Here is a 21,255-nt window from a genome sequence, read left to right as displayed (position 1 = left end):
ATGTATAACTGAAAATTGCCTTAAAGTTTTGATTTTTTCATGAAAATTGATTTGGGGGTATTAAGAAAATGACTGCTTTTATGTATGTATATAAAGTATAAAACAATGCTCAATATCCCATGTTACTATTCATAACAAGATTACTTTTTTATTTTTTTTGTCCTAGCATGGGGGCATGACTATGTAGGATTAGGTAAAGGAAAATGATATATCCTAAGAATATATACAACAAGAAATAATACAGGATAAGGTTTTTGTATACCTTAACCACTGATAGCTACAGTATATATATAATATAGACAGAAAAAATCTATAACACATCTAAAATGATATTTCAGTAGACCTTTTATCTCGACATTCATGATAGGTTTTGAGTATATTTTTTTTTAATAAATGTGTTATAGTTATTTATGGTTACTTATAAATTTTTAAATTTTTTGAAATAATTTATAATGCCGAAAATAAAATTAAAATTTTTTATATGCGTATAATTATTTTTTTTATACGCGTGTACTGTACTCTTGAGCTTAATTTTCGGCACTGTAAACTGTTTAAAAAATTTATAAATAATTATAACGTATATAATCTTAAAAAATTGGATTAAAATAAGAAGTGCCAATTAAGAGTCTTTAAAAGGTTATATATTCTTTAAATTTCAGGTCTTTTGTAGAAAAAAAAGGTTAATTAGCTAAAAAAAGAAATGATTATACAGATTACAGTTCCTTTCAATTCAAGGGTGAATAGTTTGATTAGTAATTAGAGTGTATTTGAATACAAACATATATACATATAAAGATTGCATTTTTATTTAAATAGTATTTTAATAAGGGTAATAGAGTATTAATACATTTACCTTTGTAAACATTTTAAGCAATTAAGAAGAATGATTGTGATGGTCCAAAATGATAGTGGATAAGACTAGGACACGTATATATAAATATATAAATACACATAAATAAATATATATAGTCTTTCATTACAAGTAGCTGAGTGTACAAGTAGTCTCTAGTCATTGACAGAGAGGAGCCATAATATATTGGGAAGAAGAACTAATCAAATGGGAATTTATTATGAAATTATTAATTAATTAATTAATTAATAAGCAAGCTGTCCATTTCAGCCTGCATTCTTTCATGTATATAGTTGTTTATATTTCAATATACCTGTCCATAAATTTACCATAAATTTATTTATCTATTTAGCAATTATAATATATGTAACACTTTAAATTTTTATTGGGGCTTCTTCCATAAATTAATAACTCTTATACACAGGTACGTTACATTTAGTTATTTTCTAGACTGACGACTGACCCTACAGACCAACACGAGTATTTTCAGCGTGTTTTGTCCTTACTCGCATGTTTTCTGGAAAAACATCCTAAGAGGCCACCAATTTTAAAATTATCCCAGGTTAAGCATGCTTAACGTGGAGTTCTTTCATGATAGGTTATCAGAAAACAAGATTCACCTTGTTGATATAGGTAAACCAATCAATCCATTTAAGCCTTCTTCAATTGTGTAGTCTATACAGTCTCAGAATCATCACACTTAACCTTCCCCAGGCGATATGAAATTGCACAACTTACCCGATATTTTTCCTTACGGATCACGAGACTATTGACTGTCACAATATAATCAATACTTAATGGGTATGTTTTTAACAACTACTAGGTTTTTTTTTTTATATAATTGTATACATAGTAGATGTTTAGGCACTACAAAAGTGATAATTTTTTAGTTACACCATAAATCCTTTGTAATGACTAAATGTGATAATAAAAAGTTACTTGTGATTAAAATATAGTATTTAGATATACAAGTTATCACCAATTTAGTTTTAGTCATAACAAATTATAATTTTTGTAACTAGTATATTTAGTCACGGACATTTTAGTCACAACATATCAATGATGATTTATAATTAGTCACAATTTTTTTTTTTGCTTGTAGTGAGGATATAGTGCAATTTTTGAGAAATTTAGTGTCGAAAATAAGGTTTGAAATTGAAACAGTCTAGTCTTTTTGTATGTATACGTATTTTGAAATATAATGTTTGAATTTTAATTTATACAATAAATTATTTTAAATTTCTTAAAAATTCGTAAAATTATCTTAAATAACTATAACATATAATTATTAAAACATAAAAAAAAATTTAAGAATAATTACATAAGCTACCATTTTTTGTTAAAAAAATTATATTTTTACGTTTATTTTTTTTTCTTTCATTTTTACGGTTTTCTATAGAAACAACACGAAAACAACAAAAAAACTACATAAAAATAACATCTAAATAACATCAAAAACATACAGATAACAAAAAATCAACAAGAAAATAACATAAAAAGATTGTATTTTCTGTAAATAAAATTAAAAAAATCATAAAAATATTTAAAATTCCGTGAAATTGTATTTTTGTAATTTTTTTTTATTGTTTTTGTGTATTTGTAAAATAATCTCAAAAAGTTATGGATACATAGATTTTTAAAGAACACATATAATTGAATAGTACCTATATAAATCTTGAAATATTAAAAATTAATTAACATGCTTTTGATATGGAATATGGTTTGTATTATGAGAAGGTAATGTGGTAAAGAAGCATGTTGGGATCGGTTGTTGTCTTAAATAATTGTTCCATGCAATAAAAGAATTAAACAACCCAAAGCATGCAAAACAAGACAATGAAAACACATACAAATATTTATATACCATCAAAAAAGTACTTTTATTCTAATTATATATATTTATATATTTTTATACAAATATATATACTTCCAATTCACGTGTACCTTAACTATATAATTAATTAATTAAGAATGGAAAGAATGCAAGGCATATAATATATATATGGGATGGTTATTAAGGTCTCTTCCTCTTCTTGTGTTTGACTCTTTCCCTAGATAGCTAGCTTTTTGTCCTTTTGTATACATATGAGAAATCTTAAAGGGTACAATGATGTTCATTGGGTTCTCTCCGATTCGATCCAATTAATTTTAATTATTCGAATTAATCTAAATGTTGGATTAGATCATTTCTATATGTATTTTATATATATCTATTGGATTAGTTTATATTTAACTAATATTTTAGACATAGTATTTTTCGAATAAGATCAGATCGAATTTGTCTAACATTTTAAATCTAGCATTATCCAATAAAAAAATAAAATTTGAATTCTATACATCTATTTATATATATATTAAGTATAGTAACATAAAATTTAATTACTTATTCAAACTAAAAGAAAATAATTAGTTCGATTGAATAACATCAAATGTAGTGAATTTTCGAACACCTCATCCAATCCGATTATAATTGAATAGTCAATATTTAGTAGTTAGTTATAGTTGGATTGTAGCAATTTATACACACCTCTAAAATACATTTCCTCATTTCATTGTTGGTACAATTTGATGTTAAGTAAATTTAATAACTATATATTAAAAAACCATCTACTAATAACTCATAAGATGTTATTTTATAATGGTGTTGGAAACTACTAATAAATAGAGTTTGCCATTGAACTACGATTATTGTAGAGTTTTGTCCTCTGAATTTTTCTTCTGTTGCAAAAATTCTCCCTAAACTATAAAAACTTTGCAAATGTAACCTCCTACAGTTGCATTTTGGTCATTTATTTAAATAATTTGTTGATATAGCACTAATATAACGTTAATCTAACTTAATTCAAGAGTTGAGATAAAAAATAAATACATAATTAGTCATCTAATGATAAATTATGAGAGTATGTATTGCATTCTTAAAGCTATTGTTTATATGTTTAATGCCAATAGACTGAATTTTAAGTAGCTTAAAGTTATTAAATAAGCCATTACATTACAATTATACCTGTAACTAGAGATGCATATTTTTTCTATGGGAATGGGCCTCCGCGGGGACATAAATGGGGAAAGAGCAGGGACGAGGAGGACACCCCTTGCCCCGACAGAGACCTGCTTAATATTTTTATTATTTTTTATTAATATTTTATAATATGCGTTTATATTTTTTTTAGTATATTAGTATCATTTTTATAATGTTTTAAGTTGTGTTATGTATAATAATTATTATATTGAATAATAAATAATATGTAATATATTAAATTTTATGTAATACAATATTTTTATATATGTAAATTTTTAAAATAAAATTTATTTTTACATTAGAGAATTCTCATTCCGTTCCTGATGGGGAATAAGCGAGCGATGGAATGTGGATGGAGAATAAAATACTTAACAGAAATGGGGACGGAAGGAGCACTCCTCGCTAATTCTCCATCCCGTGTACATCCCTACCTGTAACTTATAACCACTTAAGCAAATTGTTATAAAAAATGAGAAGAATAAAATTAGAGGAGGATATATTTGTAACAATTTGCATAATTCGAGGAGAATTTTCGCAACTAATAAAAACTCAAGGGACAAAAGTCAATAAATTATCATAGTTCAAGGGACAAAAATCTTATATATTCTAATTTTTTTTATATATATATATATATATATTAAGGCATATATAGATATATATATATAGATGCAATATTTTTCTTGACTGAGAAGGTAATTATCATCTTTCTATTTGAGACAGCTACACTTTTGCTTCCACTTCACATAATATTAATCTTTCTCTCTCTCTCTCTCTCTTGATCAATGGAGGTCCCCCTCCAATCCGTTTCCCACTCCAACTCATATCACACAACCAACAACACAATCTCTCTTATATTTTCATACATACATACATTTCATATATATATATACACACTACTATTCTCTAGTGTTACCATATATATTCCTCTCCTATATATATATATTATTATGATCATGAAGAATTATAACAACAACAATCCTGATCAAGTTGATCATTATAATACAAACATGTTATTAAATAATAATAATAATAAGATGAAGAATATGAAGTTGAGAAAAGGGTTATGGTCACCAGAAGAAGATGAGAAATTGATGAGATACATGTTGAGGAATGGCCAAGGATGTTGGAGTGACATTGCTAGAAATGCTGGTCTTCAAAGATGTGGAAAGAGTTGTAGATTGCGTTGGATCAATTACTTGAGGCCCGATCTTAAACGTGGCGCTTTTTCGTCTCATGAACAAGATCTCATTCTTCATCTTCATTCCATTCTTGGTAACAGGTAATAATCTATAATGCCAAATGTTTTTAGTGAAATTAATTACATATTTTATGTAAAAACGAAAAACAGTATAAGGTAACTGGTTAATCTTAAGATCAAGTAGCTATTCTTTGCTTTGTTTGTTTGAATATGCATTATTTCCTTAATTTTAGTTTGATTTTGAGTGGTTTTTAATCATTATTAATTAGAAGCTAAATTATATTTATATAAGTTTATGGTACAAAATTATATTACATATGTTACATGTAATGGGAAGTGTTAATATTGAAAATTAATTAACACTTTATGAGTTTTTATACCATTTTGTGTATAATATTTTAAAAGAATAATTATTTTATGAGAAAAATTAAAAAGGAGTTAAAAAAAATAAAAAATGGTAACAAATTATCCTAAATTGTTTTTCCATCTTTTTTATTTTTCTCACAAATTAAAAAATATATATTTTGTTAAATTTTTCCAAAAAAAAACATAAAAGTGAAAATTTCTCATGTTTAAATCACATATATGTATGATAGCATTATATATATTGATATATATGCAAACTATTTTTTTTTTTACATAATATATCGATCATATTTTTTTTTTTATGCGGTGAACAGAATCACACATGAATATCGATCATATTTGTTGTTTGATTGAGAGAAAATATAGGAAGAGAGGCCTGCAGATTACAAAGACATAAATGAAATTAATCAATCATAATGGCCAATAAATTAAAGTTATGTTTATTGTTAATAATTAATATTGACTAATTTCTTTGGTTGACTATTCTACTATATCATCTTTTATGCTTATTAATGGCGTACCGTTGTAGTAATTGCTCATTATTTGTTAATGTTATGCATTTATGTGTGTGCTGTGTCTATATAAATTTAGAGAATTACTAAAAAAAAATATAATTGGTATTTAGTAATATTTTTGGTATAATTAAATATCGAATTATTTCATATAACTTAAACAATTAATTTTTAAAAAATATTACTAACTAATTATAAGACGTCACTTATAAAAGTGCTAAACACCACTAATACTCAATAATAATGCTCGTAAATTTATATGTTTATATATTATGTATACAATACATACATATCTATGTTAATTACTAGTATAATATAAGCTTGTGTTTGAATATTGCTATTGAACATCAGTTGTATCTAACACTTTTCGTAAGTGACTTATGATTAGTTACCGATATTCTTTAAAAGTTATTTTCTTAAGTTATAGTTACTTAATTACACCAATAATAGTAAAACACTAAAGAAGATACTAGACGCCAATAGTACTTCAAGTGATCATAGAGAGAGTATATGGGTGCATGTGTGGGTAGTCTTGGAATATACAATTCTAAATAAAATATATATATATATATATATATATATATTATATGGACAGAGATTGGTCCATCAGCTGAAAAACAAAATAATAAATTTTTTTTTTTTGCAAAAAAGTGATAAAAAAAGTTGAATTCGACTTAAATATTTTACATATAAACATATATTTTATAGTGTAAAAAAGAGGTATTTTTTGATATGTTTTTAATTAAGTAGCTAAATTAAGCATAGAAATTTAAATTTCTCTTTTATTATTCGCTATCGGACCAAGATCTAATGGTTTAATATTTTTAAAATTAATATTTATAGTTAAATTTGTTTATTACCCATTAATAGGTAATACCCATTAAGAAGTATCCAATGTTTTAAGTTTGTAAGTGGCATAATCCCAATGTTTATTTTTAGCGGCATAAGTACCCAATGTTTGTAAAACTGTAACTTTTTTTTCTAATTTCGTCCGTACAAATCCTGTTATTTTCTTAAACATGCCACATATAAGGTTTAGATTCTTGATCATTGGGTCTAGACTGAAACATGTAGTATTAGTTACTTCCAAATATTCTTTTAATAAATTTAAAACGGAGTCTATACTGACAAAACTAAAGAAGAATTACAGTTTTACAAACATTTGGTACTTATGCCGCTAAAAATAAACATTGGGTTTATGCCGCTTAAAAACCTAAAACTTTAGGTACTTATGCCGCTATTTACCCTAAATTATAACGCGGACAATATAAGGGCTGACCCTAGATTTTAGTGGGTCATATAAAAATGGGCCAAAATTTAAAAAAAATGTGGTATTTTCAAAACCAACAAAATAAATGTGTATTTTTAAAAAGAAAAAAAAATGGACCATAGACTAGATAAGCCTTAAGTACAAGCCTAACCCACTTATATCGAGAGTTGGGCCTTTAGTTAATATAGTCACATTATGTAATTTGAATTGAGTAGAATTCAGAATAATTATGTACTTGTTCAACTATATAATTACACCACTCTCCAATTCTCAAGAATTGGGTATAATTATAACGTGTAATTGTAAAATATTGTTAGTTTTAGACAATTAATATTTTTAAACTATGTAATTACTACATGAAAATAAAACTCAATATACAATTACATCCAAACACACATTGTATTTTAAAATAAATTATAATTACTATTTTATTAGTAAGGTTAATTAGGATTTTTATTCCCTCAACTTTAACATGTATTAAATTATGCTCCTTGAACTTTTAAGGTTATTAAAAATCACTACAAGAAATATCACTTTTACTAGCACATTTTTGTGCTGGCAAAAGTTGGTATTGCGCTGGTAAAATAGAATTTACTTGTGATGTGTTGGCAAAAGGGAGTTGGCAAATCAATGTTGGTATTAGAACTTTTGCCAGCATAAAATGAAAAGCGCTGGCAAAAAAGACTTTTCCCAACGCTTAAATGCGCTGGTAAAAGTTAGATTTTAGCCACTGCAAATGTACGCTGGTAAAACTTTGACCTCTTTACCAGCACAGTTTGCGAAATGCGCTGGTAAAAATTACTTTTACCAGCGCAGTAGCGAATTGTGCTGGTAAAAGTGACATTTCTTGTAGTGAATCTCCCGTGAACTATTGAGATTGTTGACTTTAAGGACTTCTAATCTTAGTAAGAAAAGTCTAATATGGATGAAAATTCAAGGGACTTGATTTGATATATGTCAAAGTTTGAGCAACATGATTTGGTAGATATTAAAGTCTATGGAGCATGATTTAGTACACGAAAAATCACAGACTTAGTAAAATTGAATGAAATTGGAAAAATATTTTTAAATCTAACAATCTCAATAGTTCAAGGAAAATTTTTAACGGAAAAAAAAAATTTAAAGACATAATATGGTACCTAATTAGCCTATTAGTAATTATATATACTACTAAATAAGGATAAAGTTAATTACTTTCCAAATTCCATCCTAAGTTTTGAAATTATAATTTAAAATTTAAATATTTCACATATGATTAATTAATTCCTTAATTAATTTTTGTTTATTTATTTATTATTACTTTTTTGTTTGTTTTTTTAGATGGTCACAAATAGCTGCTCGTTTACCAGGAAGAACAGACAATGAAATAAAGAATTTTTGGAATTCAACACTCAAAAAAAAGTTGAATAAATTGGGAGTCAACAACAACAACAACACTACTTCCACAACAACAACAACAACAACAACATCCTCATCTTCCCCAAACGACAGCAATTCATCAGATCAAGATATTATTAATACTCAAACATTAATAAACACAAACAACAACATTGTGATGCAACAACAACAGGTTCCCATGCACTTGGACTACTCATCTTCCCCATCATCATCTAATTTCTACATGCATCACCATCATCACACTCCTAATCTTGATCATGATCATGATTTATTATTAGTCAATAATGATAATAATGCAATAATACCCAATTGCTTATTTGGCTATAATAATAATAATAGCCATGATCATGATCATGATCATGATATTATTAATAGTACTACTCTTGGAGATTATGGAGTTTTGGACTATGATGATCATGATCATAATAAGTACTTATTTGATGTTCCTAATGACCTAATTCATCATCACAATATGGGGGCTTCATTGGTTACTACTAGTAATAATAGTAGTAGCAGTAATAGTACTTGTTTTAATATGGGAGACAATTTTAAAGGAGAAGGTACTATGATCTTGGGTGGAGGGCAAAATGGTAATATTAACAACAATAATATTATTAATGGAGAAAACTTCAAAATGGGAGAATGGGATTTTGAGGGTTTGATCCAAGATATTTCTTCCTTCCCTTTCCTTGATTTCCAAGTCTAAAATTGCATTTTGGAAATTGGACCCCCCCCCAATATTAAAAAACCTACCTTTCTTCTTTTCTTTTGTCAAAAATACCATTTTTTTTTCCAATAATACCCTTTTTGGAATTTTGATTCATTATTCCTATTCAAACAAAAACATTAAAAAAAAAAACCCTTTTTCTTCTTTTCCCATTTTCTTTGAAATTGTCTTCTTTTAAAGTTGTCCATATAGATAATTTAGAATATCACCAAGTGAAAGAGAGAAAAAGAGAGAGCTTTTGTTGTATGTTTTCAGGCAAAATTTGGACAATGTTTGAGAAAGAGAGAATTGTGATTATATATATATGTATAGAAGTTGTTGTATACTAGAGATATACATATAGAGAGAAAATAAAGGATTTATTAATAAATATTTGTTGGTGATCAATGATCATGCATATTGTTTTTATGTGTAAAAAAAGAATAATAATATCACTAGGAAAGAAGTTGTTATTACAAGTAGTGGTCGAAGATGTAATATATGCAATTCATATATTTTTTTATATTATTGTAAAGATTAATTACTTTAATAAGAAGCAAAAATAAGTTCATTTTCTTTGATCTCTTGTCTAATAAATACAGAATTGTAGTTTTGACTGGCTATAAAACTCAAGTGTTGTCCACTTTCAATAGGGATAGTTTAAAAAACAAGCAACTTGTTAGTTATATCACTCAAATATTTAACTATATATATTTATTTATTTATTCAAATAAAAAATTGGTTAATAAAAATAAAATAAATAAAAAATAAACGTCGCCTGAGAGATTCGAACTCTCGCGGGGAAACCCCATGTACTTAGCAGGCACACGCCTTAACCACTCGGCCAAAGCGACTTTTTGTTAGGATGTCTAATCATTTAATATATACTTATTGTATTAAGAGAAAGCCCATGAATAAGCCCAAGCCCAAGCCCAGTTTCAGACCCAGCCCAGTTATGATCTGTACTGTCTCTAGATATCCTACAATTTTTATAATGTTGGATGAAGTGATCTTTATAATTTAAAACACTAGCAAATTATAAATTTTATATACTTTCCTTAATAAAATATGGTTTTGTTTTTTAAAAGAGTTAATTTATGAGAAAAAATTAGAAAAATATGGGAAAATCAAGTACCTTTAGGGTAACTAGTTACCTTATACTATTTTCTCCTTTTTTTTTTAAAAAAAAACTTTTTTCTAAATTTTCCCCTTAAATATATTTTTTTTTTTTGAAAAAAACTATTTTTACAACTCATACCTTAAAATCCATAAAAGTCAAAATTTCCATATATTATTTCATTCTATATGCATGTATTTAGAAAATTTATCTATAACTAAAAAGGTTGACATTTTTATTCTTGTAAGTTGTTATATTTGATTCAATTATGTATATATAAATTAAAAATATTGAACTATATTTCAATAAAGAAAACATTTAATTACGTATATTTTAAGGTAGAATATTGAGTGTTATCTAGTATTATTAAGGAGAATTTTTAAAATATAATTTTTTAAGTTTTATTTACAATTTTTCGACTTAAAGTTTTTATTTATAAAAATATTGTTTCTAAATTTTTAAAATTATAAAAATACACCTTGTTAAAAAAAAAAAGTAAGAAAACAACGAGAAATCAATCTTACGATACCTATAAATAAATTATAAAATAACTAAAATCAACCAAAAGAACAACCTCATGACAACTATAATATAACTATTAAACAACCGAAAAAATAGTTTATTATTTTTGCTGAAAGAGTAAAAATATATTTTTTTCCGTATTAATGTATTTTGTAATTTTTCTTTTTAATTTTTTAGTGTAAATTTTTTTATTTTTAGTATTAAGAATAATGGGTAGGATATCCGGAAAAAATACTCATTTTTTTAGTCCTTTTGCATAATAATAATTTCATTTCATTTCCATAATTCTTTAAGAAATGACTTCCTAGATATTCATTCCAATCTAAAATTATTATTACAAAATTACTATTAGAAACGAAAAAAATAAGTTATTTTGCAAAATAAGAAAATAATTTATGTTCACCAATTATTTACAAGAATAATGATATGTATACCCAAATACTATATATATACATTACAAAGTGATGAAATACTATTTTTTTGAAATAATAGATTGGATTTTGTTCCCCACCATTGTAGAACTTTTTTTGTTACGAAAATTCACTCAAATTATACAAATAATTCCATGTATCATTTCTAATATAATTATTGGAGACGTTTGGTTGGGAGGAATGAAAATATAAAAATAGGAATGAGAATGGGAATGAGAATAGGAATAGAATGGAATAAAATTTAAAATGCATAAAAAAAATTGATAAAAAATTAATTAAATTTTTTTTCTTGTTACATTAGAATGGTCATTCTTTCCTTTTAAAATGGAATAGCCATTCCACTAAAATGGTGGAAAGAGCATTCCATTGGAATGCCATTCCAATATTTTAAAATGCAACCAAACAAAGGAATTGAATGAAAATTATTTCATTTCCATTCCATTCCATTTCATTACCTCCAACCAAACGCCACCTAAATGAAATAGTATTGGCCCATTTCTAGCAAAAGGACTTGCAATAAGGATGTGCTTAATTAATTTAATTAACAAAAGGTTGATCATCTGATCACAAGACTAATTAATTAATTAATTGGTTAACATGTGATGAAAAAAATCAGATCATCATAAAATAAATAAATGATGAGATCTATAGTGTAGTGAGCAACAAAGGGAATATTTTTGTGATGATTATATATGTTTGGGTATTTATATAAGTGCAATTCATAATGTCTAGGTATATAAAAGCAAAAGTCAAATTATTATATATATGTGTACTATATTCATTATTCATCCCATTATCATAACTATATTCACTACTATTACCTTTACAATTCATAATCATCATGAGTACACAAATATATAGATCATGTATAAATACATTGCCCATCCTTGTAATTCAATCCATTGTTTTCCCTTCAAAAGAAAGCAAAATATTAATTAATTATAATAATTTCATTCCATTTATTTACAATAATTTAGTGCTAAATGCTAATATATACCTATTATTAGTTTTTTTTATCTTTCTTTTATGACACTTCTTCTTTTCTCCCATTATAAGTATTAATTGTATAATTAAAGACATTCCATTATGTATCCACAAATCTTAACACTTAACATTATTGAGTATCAAGGCCAACCTTTTAATTTTTTGAATTGTATTTAAAGATATCCCTAATAATTATAATTTTATAAATGTAGTTATAGAATTATTTATTTTTTAAACATTAAAAATGAAAAAAGCAAGGAGAGAAAGGCTCTTGAACCTCACAACTTGATCAAGAAGCTCTTATTAATTATGTTAGTTTCTAAATCTTAATTAATTAATTGAGTGAAAATTCAATTAATCAATAAATGAATTAATTAGTATATTAAGACCATCTTCAACGAATTACATACTAAATTTGGCTAAGAAAATGAATATTTAATGTTATATTTGACTTGAATTTTGTAATTGTATTTCAACGCATTATAGGGTATTTTTCTTAATAGGAAAGTGTAAAAAAATTAACAAAAATATTAATTTTTTTCATTGAAATTATATAAAAATCTTATTAAATATACAGCTAAAATATAAAAAGGTTATTTTACATTAAAATAGTAAATAAAAAAAATAATATTTATTATGGTGTAAAATTATTTTTAGTTCTTTGTACTAAATTTAATAAAACTTTTAACTTATGTGATAAATTTATTAGACCACATTATGTATTATTATTGGAGTTATTTATAAGCATAAGCTAGCTAAAAAATAATATACATTATATTTATAACACTTCACTGAAAATCTTCTAATTGAACAATTAAATTAAATAATAAGATTTATATCATTTAATTTAGTCAACTAATAGTAATATAGAGATACCACCAAGCTAGGCTTAAGTCAAATTTCTTTTTACAAAGTTTTGTTAATTAATTAGAAAAAAAAGTATAGAGAGTACACATGTGATGTTGAGATCATAGTGTTGATGATGTGGGTCATATATATATAATATAATATTTATATATATATATTAATATTATTGATGAGATCTTATATTGTGTTTTATGGGGAAACAAATGGAATTATTAGACAAAGCGTGCTTACTTTTGTTATGATGTTAAACAAAGAGACATTCGGTGTAAAGCAAAAAATTAAGGACTAAACAAAAAAGAAAGCTTTTCCCATAATTCTAGGAATATTACATTTGGATCTAATTATCTACCTATCTATAGCTTGTATATATAGTATTTTATATAAATATATTTATATATACATTAATAGTATAAATACTATAAAAAATCTTATTTTTAGTTACAACATAATTTGTGATTAAAAGTGAAAAAATTGTGACTAATTATAAATCATCATTTTTATGTTGTGACTAAAAAATCTGTAGTTAAAGAGATTAGTCACAAAAATTACAATTTATTATAACTAAATGTATTTTTAATCACAATATTACTTGTTGTAACTAAAACTAAAATAGTGACAACTTGTATTTAAATACTATATTTTAGTCACCAATAACATTTTGCTGTGACTAAAAGTTACATTTAGTCACCAAAAAACTATATTGTGACTAAAATGTTGTCACAAAAGATAACAGTTTTTTATAATAAAAGAGTAATTTACGACATAAATACTTAAGTTTAACTTTCAGTTATAAATAAATATTTAAGTTTAATTTTTAGCGGTAATATATAATACATAAGTTATATAATTCTAGAATTTCTGTAGGTACCTGACTGTTAAGTGTTAAGTAAATCATCACGTGACAATTTTTAATTGATCCAAGTTATTAAATTTTTTATTTATTTTTTAAAAAATTAGTTTAAATATACTAATAAGAAAATAACACGTTGATAATGACTTGACATTTAACGGTCAGTTACCTACAGAGTTCCAAAAATATAACTTAGGTATTATTACCGCCAAAAATTAAACTTATGTATTTATTTACAACCGGAAGTGAAACTTAACTATTTATGCCACAAATTACTCTAAAAGGAATGTAGTATGTTTAGAGCAATCCCAACAGTTTCTCTACTTTATCTTTAAAATATATCACTAAAATTATACTTTCTCTATTTTATAGTAGACTTTTACTTTACATCATATACCAATTTCTTTAAAATATACATCACCAAAACCTCATTTTTTTAAAAAATTTTTATTATATTTTACTCATTTCAAATATATAATATTATTATACTCATATATCCCCATATAAAAAAAAAAATTATTAAAACCCAAAATAATTAATAAAATATATTTATAAAGCAATGAATAATATTCTATAAATATAGAGCATAAATAATAAATTTTAAAAAACTTTAAAATGAAAGAGTTCAGAGCACTTACTGTAACGTGTTTTTAGTATGATTCTTTAAATTTTTTAAAATTTTTCTATTTTAGAAAAACTATTGTGAGTGCTCTTAGATTATCTCCAACCAGTCTATAAAATGCTAAAAAAAAAATACGATTTTACAATATATATAATTAATACAACCTGCATACCCAAATAAATGAGATCATCTACGGTAATACACTAAATTTAGGGGGCACTATACATAGCATGCATATGAACTCCTTGGTATATTCATACATAACATATTTATTTTTATTACATGTTTTGAAATCTATATATATAGAATATATGCACAATAAAAGATTCTTATTAATATATATTATTGGATTTTTTTGATCAAAATTGATGAACAAATATGTATATAAAGAGATATGATTTTGTCTTGTTATTGTGCTTTTACGGATTGTAATCTGTGATGGACGACAGCAGTCAGATGAGAGAGTTATTTGATCTGACGGCTGAGATTGATCTAGGGGTAATTAGAGTTAAAAAGTAAAAACGTACCCCTGAGACTAATCTAATATACCACAGAATACATTCCGTAAAAGTACATCACCGAACAAAATCATATCCCTATATATATACCGTATGAACATGTTTATATATATTGATCATGTAGCTCGTCTAAAAACATAATGTTGAAATCATGGTCACCTATATATGTATATATATATAATACAATTTTGTGGATAATGTACTTATATATATACACACGCATACACATCATATGAATAATAATCATCATATATCTTATTTTAATCTTTACTACAAAGAAAAGAAGTACTACGTGTGTATATCTCAAGAAAAATTATATACAACCATCGATATATATATTATAGTTATAGTATTTATTATTATTTTAAATAATTTACAAATGCTAAATAAAATTTAATCATTTATCAATTTGTACACATGCATAATTTTTTTTACGCAATTAACTATTTTGAATTCTATTCTTGCGGTATCATAATTCTTTTGAATATTGTTTCAAAACAGACAAAATACCTATAATTTATAGATCGTCATATTGTCACTTCGAACTTTTCAGCTCGTTATAAATGAATTTTAAACTATTTATAATATTGTAAATTAATCCTAATGTCAAGTATAATGATCACATGTAATAAATAAAATAATGACACGACGGCTTACCCAATTACCACATCACCACGTAACATTAAAAAAAAATGCATTTTTTTTTAAAAAATATTAATCTAATAATAAATTAATAATGATTAGAAAAATTACGTAAAATTAAATTAAACAATTTTTTTTCAAATTAATTAAACATGTGGTGTTGACATGATACTGATGTGACAACTGGCTAATTAGTTATATTATCATTTTGTTTACCACGTGTGACGAAATTTGTCAGAAAAACTAATTTAAAGCACTATGAATAGTTCAAGGATGATTTTTAATAAATTGAAAGTTCAGGGGCACAATAAAACATAAATCATAATTCGAGACAAAAATTTCTAAATAGCCTAAAAATTAATTTTGTTTAATTTTTTTGTTTGCAAATGTAATCGAATGTTTAGTAAAAACAAAAATGACATACCAATTATTATCATAGCTATAAGTGATATTTAGTACAATATTTGATCTTATATACTATATATTTTCACCTTATATAATGTATATCGGCTCAATAATTATATATACCTATAAATTAATTTACAATAATATATAGAGCATTGCTATTAGGTACCAGTGGTGCCTAGCACCTTCTTGACATGTCGTATTGCGACTGGCTAGTGATACTTCCTAAAAGCTACTATATTAAATTATATGGGACTCGATACTTAGTTGGACAATAGCGATATTGACACATAGGAGAGTACTAAACATCACTGGTGCCCTTAACATTTCATTATATGTATATATAATGCTATTGGCCATAACCTAAAAGAGAAGTCATAAATAATATATATTCCCAACCCCACTCTCCACAAAACAAAACCAAATAATGACACTATACTCTTTTATTTTTTATTTTTTTTATTTACATATATAGCTTTATTATTCATATATAAACCCTCCAAAGTCCTATTTCTTTCTCTTCATAATAAAATCAAATTCTCACTCTTCTCTTCTTTCTTAATATTTCTCTCATTGTTGGGTTGTATGCATGGAGAGAATGGACGGTCATGATCATCATCACCATCATGATCAAGATCATGATCATGATCATGAAGAAGTAGTAGTAGGGTTTCATCACTCCACTACTACAATATCGTCCTATCCATGCGCATACTACGTCCAAAGCCCTTCCACCGTCTCCCACGCTAACAGCGCAACAGACGGCCTCCTTCGCAACAACACAACCCTAAGTAGCACCGCTGATCAGGACTACTTTTCCTCATCCAACGGTCACCACAAAAAAATTTCTTATGATGCTCGCAGCCATGAAACTGCTGCGAGCATCGATCATCACCATCAGAAGTATAGTAATAGTGTTGATGAGAATCGTCGTCTCATCATCAGTAATACTACTCTTAATGGTGATCATCATTGTGGGAGTGAAGATGAAGACGATGATTACGAATATTATTATGGTGAGAAAAGAGGGTGGTGGAAGAAGTATTGTTCTTATAGGGATTCAGATTCAAGTTGTTGGATTTGTATTCAGATAAGTTGGAGATTTTTGGTTAGTTTGTGTGTTGCTTTGCTTGTTTTCTATATTGCTTCAAGACCACCTCCACCTAAGCTTTCTATTCAGGTACTTATTACACACACAACCTCATAATTATATGTATACATAACATTTCTATATATACATATAATAATTACTGATGATTATAGTCTTACACTAAAAGAAAAAGCTTATTATGACAACATAATACTTTATTCAAAAGTGGTTACTATTGTAATGTATAATAATATCCATCACTATAATAAGGACCATTTTAACTAGAGAAATGTTAAATTGTGGTGCTTAATACCCTCCTATATATGTGTCAGTATTGTTATTGGTCCAACTAAGTATCGGATCCCACATAGTTTAATATAATAGATTTTAGGGAATATCGCTAGCCAATCACAACGTGACAATTCGAGAAAGTGCTAGGCACCACTGGTGCCTAATAGCAATGCTCTTTTAACTATGTGGAGTTGCAGGATTAGTTCGATAACTTTATTATTATTATTTTAATGTATCATGAGATTGCTCCAAAGTTATCACATAAGTGACTAAAGTGACAAAATAAACTGCATAATGAGAACAGTTCATGAATAACTTTTAGTATGTAATAACATGGACCAAATTATAATAAATATATAACTTAATTAAGATATCCTCTTTAAATGTCTTATTTTGTGTCTATAATCAAATGGTACATATAAACAAGCTTCTTTCAAAAAGTTTTGAAATCACTATAAATAAGTTATATAATATGCCAAAATTAATGTTGAGTTTTGTAATTTTGTTAGTAACTAATATTAAACTCTTATATATATACTTCACAAATAAATAAATAATTATTCAACCATGCTAATTTTTTTATATATAAAAAAAGAGGTTTTTTTTTTGTATTTTTATGGAATTCTACACAGAAAATAACAACTTACGGAGCAAACCTAAATCGTAATCAAAATCCGTATAGCAACCCACATAGAAATTACTGAAAAACCACTGGAGCAATCCAACCCGTTAACTTTAAAAAACAATTAAAAAATAGTATTGAGTAATTCTCTTCTAAAAATTTATGCAAATTATTATTATTATTATTTGTGCAGATAGGAAGAGTTGGAGTGTTTGGGCTTGGTGAAGGAGTGGATAGCTCAGGAGTTACAACTAAGATCCTCACTTGCAATTGTTCCCTAAATCTCATCATAGACAACAAGTCTAGACTCTTTGGCCTCCATATTCATCCTCCAATGATCGACATGTCGTTCGAGCGCCTCACGTTCGCGTTAGCTCATGTAATAATTAATTAATTAAGCTCATTCGAAAACACAAATTTTGTTACATACATTTTTTTAAAAAAAATAATATTTACGATCCTATAATCATCTAATCAGTCTGATTATTGATCGAACAGTTCTTTCAGAAAACGAAACCCTAACCCTAATTTATAATTATTAAACAGGGCCCAAAGATGTATGCGGAGACTGGTTGGACAAGTTTTCCATTGTACATTGGAACAAAGAACAAGCCATTGTATGGGGCTGGAAGAGACATGGAAGACATGTTGGAGTCTAGCCATGGCATGCCATTGTTGATTAGAATGAAGCTTAGTTCTTCCTTTAAAGTCATTCCAAGGCTTATTCACCCAAAATACCATCACCAGGCCCATTGTTTGTTAATACTTCGGAGGCCCAATGAGAAGGCCCACCGAACCCACTTGTACAATTCTACTTGTACCGTTAATACATTATAATTTTGTAAAATACCATTTTCTTTATAATTCTCTACAAAAATTAATAACATATATTTGTAGAGAATTATAAAAATAAATAACTATTTTACAAAATATTTACATTAAGAAAAAAATTATATTCTTACTCTTGTGGGTACTATATTGTGACAGTCAGTAGTCCCGTGATCCGTAAGGGGAAACACCGGGTAAGCTGTGCAATCCCACACCGCCTGGGGAAGGTCAAGTGGGATGATTCTGAGACTGTGTAGGTATGAGACTACATAGTTGGAGAGAGCTTAAATGGATTGATTGGTACTACCTAAGTCAACAAGGTGCATCTTGTTTTTCGGTAGCCCATCACGAAAGAACTCCACAGTTAAGCGTGCTTGACTTGGGAGCAATTTCAGGATGGGTGACCTCCTGGGAAGTTTTCCCAGGAAGCGTGCGAGTGAGGACAAAGCACGCTGGAAACACTCGTGTTGGTCTGTAGGGTCAGTCATCGATCCAGGAAGCAGCCAGAGTGACGTACTCGTGTATAAGAGCCATTCATTCCGTGGGTGTAAGGGCCCAATGGAGGCTTGAAGCGGGGACGTTACAAATGGTATCAGAGCCTTGACCCAGCCGGAAGTGTGGTCGACGGGGACGTCGGACCCCGTAAGGGGGGGTGATTGTGACAGTCAGTAGTCCCGTGATCCGTAAGGGGAAACACCGGGTAAGCTGTGCAATCCCACACCGCCTGGGGAAGGTCAAGTGGGATGATTCTGAGACTGTGTAGGTATGAGACTACATAGTTGGAGAGAGCTTAAATGGATTGATTGGTACTACCTAAGTCAACAAGGTGCATCTTGTTTTTCGGTAGCCCATCACGAAAGAACTCCACAGTTAAGCGTGCTTGACTTGGGAGCAATTTCAGGATGGGTGACCTCCTGGGAAGTTTTCCCAGGAAGCGTGCGAGTGAGGACAAAGCACGCTGGAAACACTCGTGTTGGTCTGTAGGGTCAGTCATCGATCCAGGAAGCAGCCAGAGTGACGTACTCGTGTATAAGAGCCATTCATTCCGTGGGTGTAAGGGCCCAATGGAGGCTTGAAGCGGGGACGTTACATATATATAAGGATAAGAAAAAAGAGTTTTGCCAATACAATATGATGTTTAAAATTATATATACATTTGTTATTATTGTATGTCTTTGTCTTGGTATTTATTATATATGAGAAGAAATTAACGTATAAAGTTAAATGAGCTTTTCTTTTTTGAGTAAGGATTGTTGGGGAATTTTTATTTTTATGATTTTTAAAGTATGAGTTTAAAAAATGACATTTTTTTTAAAGAAAAATTATGGAAATTCTTTATAAAAACTAAAAAGGTTAAAAAAAAAATGAATAACCTTACTTAATTTTTTCATATTTTTCAATGGATTTTTTTTACTCAAGGATCTACAATTAGGTTGATTCTATATATGTAGAATATATATTGGTGTCGTTTATCCTCAAAGTAAACTTAGTAAAAGTTGTTCATTCTATATATGAATGTCGTTTGGAGACATTTATGTCGTTTCAATATAATGAAGGTTTTCTTTTATTCGGTGAGGATAATTGTGGGGATAAGTTTTTTTTTTTTTTTGAAAGCAATTGTGGGGATAAGTTGAGGGAGACAATTTTTTTTGTATCCGTTAATCAAAAATACTTTTATATTATATTTCATTAAAATGTACGTTGTCAATATACATTCACTCTCCATCACTACAAAAGATCTTACTTGTAACTAAAAGTAAAATAATTGTGACTAATTATAAATCACTATTCTTATGTTGTGACTAAAATGTCTGTGATTAGTCTAAAAGTATTAGTTACAAAAATTATAAATTGTTGTGACTAACAATACTTGTTGTGACTAAAACTAAATTAGTGACAACTTGTGTCTAAATACTATGTTTTAGTTACAAGTAACTTTTTGTTGTGACTACTTTTTTGTTGTGACAAGTTACATTTAGTCACAAAAAAATTATGTTGTGACTAAAAAATTATCACTAAAATTATAACAAATAAAGTAAAGTGGGTATACAATATAATTTCTTCATAATTATGGGGAATAATTACATAAGGCACAATTTTTTGTAAAATAATTACACTTTTACGTTCAAAGAATGTTTTTTTTTATA

General features: G+C 27.0%; 2 protein-coding genes and 1 non-coding gene across 3 annotated transcripts; 2 read left to right on the top strand and 1 right to left on the bottom strand.

The window, feature by feature from the left end:
* Positions 1 to 4,552: 4,552 nt before the first annotated feature.
* On the top strand, positions 4,553 to 9,900 carry LOC115709116 (transcription factor MYB83). The gene is made up of 2 exons (XM_030637150.2): positions 4,553 to 5,148; positions 8,536 to 9,900. The coding sequence occupies exons 1-2, from the start codon at positions 4,652 to 4,654 to the stop codon at positions 9,317 to 9,319; spliced, it is 1,281 nt and encodes a 426-aa protein (XP_030493010.2). The 5' UTR covers positions 4,553 to 4,651; the 3' UTR covers positions 9,320 to 9,900.
* A 191-nt stretch (positions 9,901 to 10,091) lies between these two features.
* Positions 10,092 to 10,173, bottom strand: TRNAS-GCU (transfer RNA serine (anticodon GCU)). Its single transcript has one exon. It is a non-coding gene; the product is annotated as a tRNA-Ser (tRNA).
* A 6,611-nt stretch (positions 10,174 to 16,784) lies between these two features.
* LOC115708776 (uncharacterized) lies at positions 16,785 to 19,210 on the top strand. The gene is made up of 3 exons (XM_030636788.2): positions 16,785 to 17,457; positions 18,474 to 18,659; positions 18,827 to 19,210. The coding sequence occupies exons 1-3, from the start codon at positions 16,867 to 16,869 to the stop codon at positions 19,115 to 19,117; spliced, it is 1,068 nt and encodes a 355-aa protein (XP_030492648.2). The 5' UTR covers positions 16,785 to 16,866; the 3' UTR covers positions 19,118 to 19,210.
* Positions 19,211 to 21,255: the final 2,045 nt, after the last annotated feature.

This window comes from Cannabis sativa, chromosome 3, assembly GCF_029168945.1.
Source record: "Cannabis sativa cultivar Pink pepper isolate KNU-18-1 chromosome 3, ASM2916894v1, whole genome shotgun sequence".
NCBI lineage: Eukaryota > Viridiplantae > Streptophyta > Magnoliopsida > Rosales > Cannabaceae > Cannabis > Cannabis sativa.
This window is presented reverse-complemented; position numbering and strand designations above follow the sequence as displayed.

What these genes read in the sequence shown, in the direction of transcription:
- LOC115708776 (XM_030636788.2), top strand. Translation starts at nt 16,867, where the DNA reads ATGGAGAGAATGGACGGTCATGATCATCATCACCATCATGATCAAGAT. An exon ending in CACCTAAGCTTTCTATTCAG is followed by an intron (nt 17,458 to 18,473) that starts GTACTTATTACA and finishes TTATTTGTGCAG; the next exon opens with ATAGGAAGAGTTGGAGTGTT. An exon ending in TCACGTTCGCGTTAGCTCAT is followed by an intron (nt 18,660 to 18,826) that starts GTAATAATTAAT and finishes ATTATTAAACAG; the next exon opens with GGCCCAAAGATGTATGCGGA.
- LOC115709116 (XM_030637150.2), top strand. Translation starts at nt 4,652, where the DNA reads ATGGAGGTCCCCCTCCAATCCGTTTCCCACTCCAACTCATATCACACA. An exon ending in CATTCCATTCTTGGTAACAG is followed by an intron (nt 5,149 to 8,535) that starts GTAATAATCTAT and finishes TTGTTTTTTTAG; the next exon opens with ATGGTCACAAATAGCTGCTC.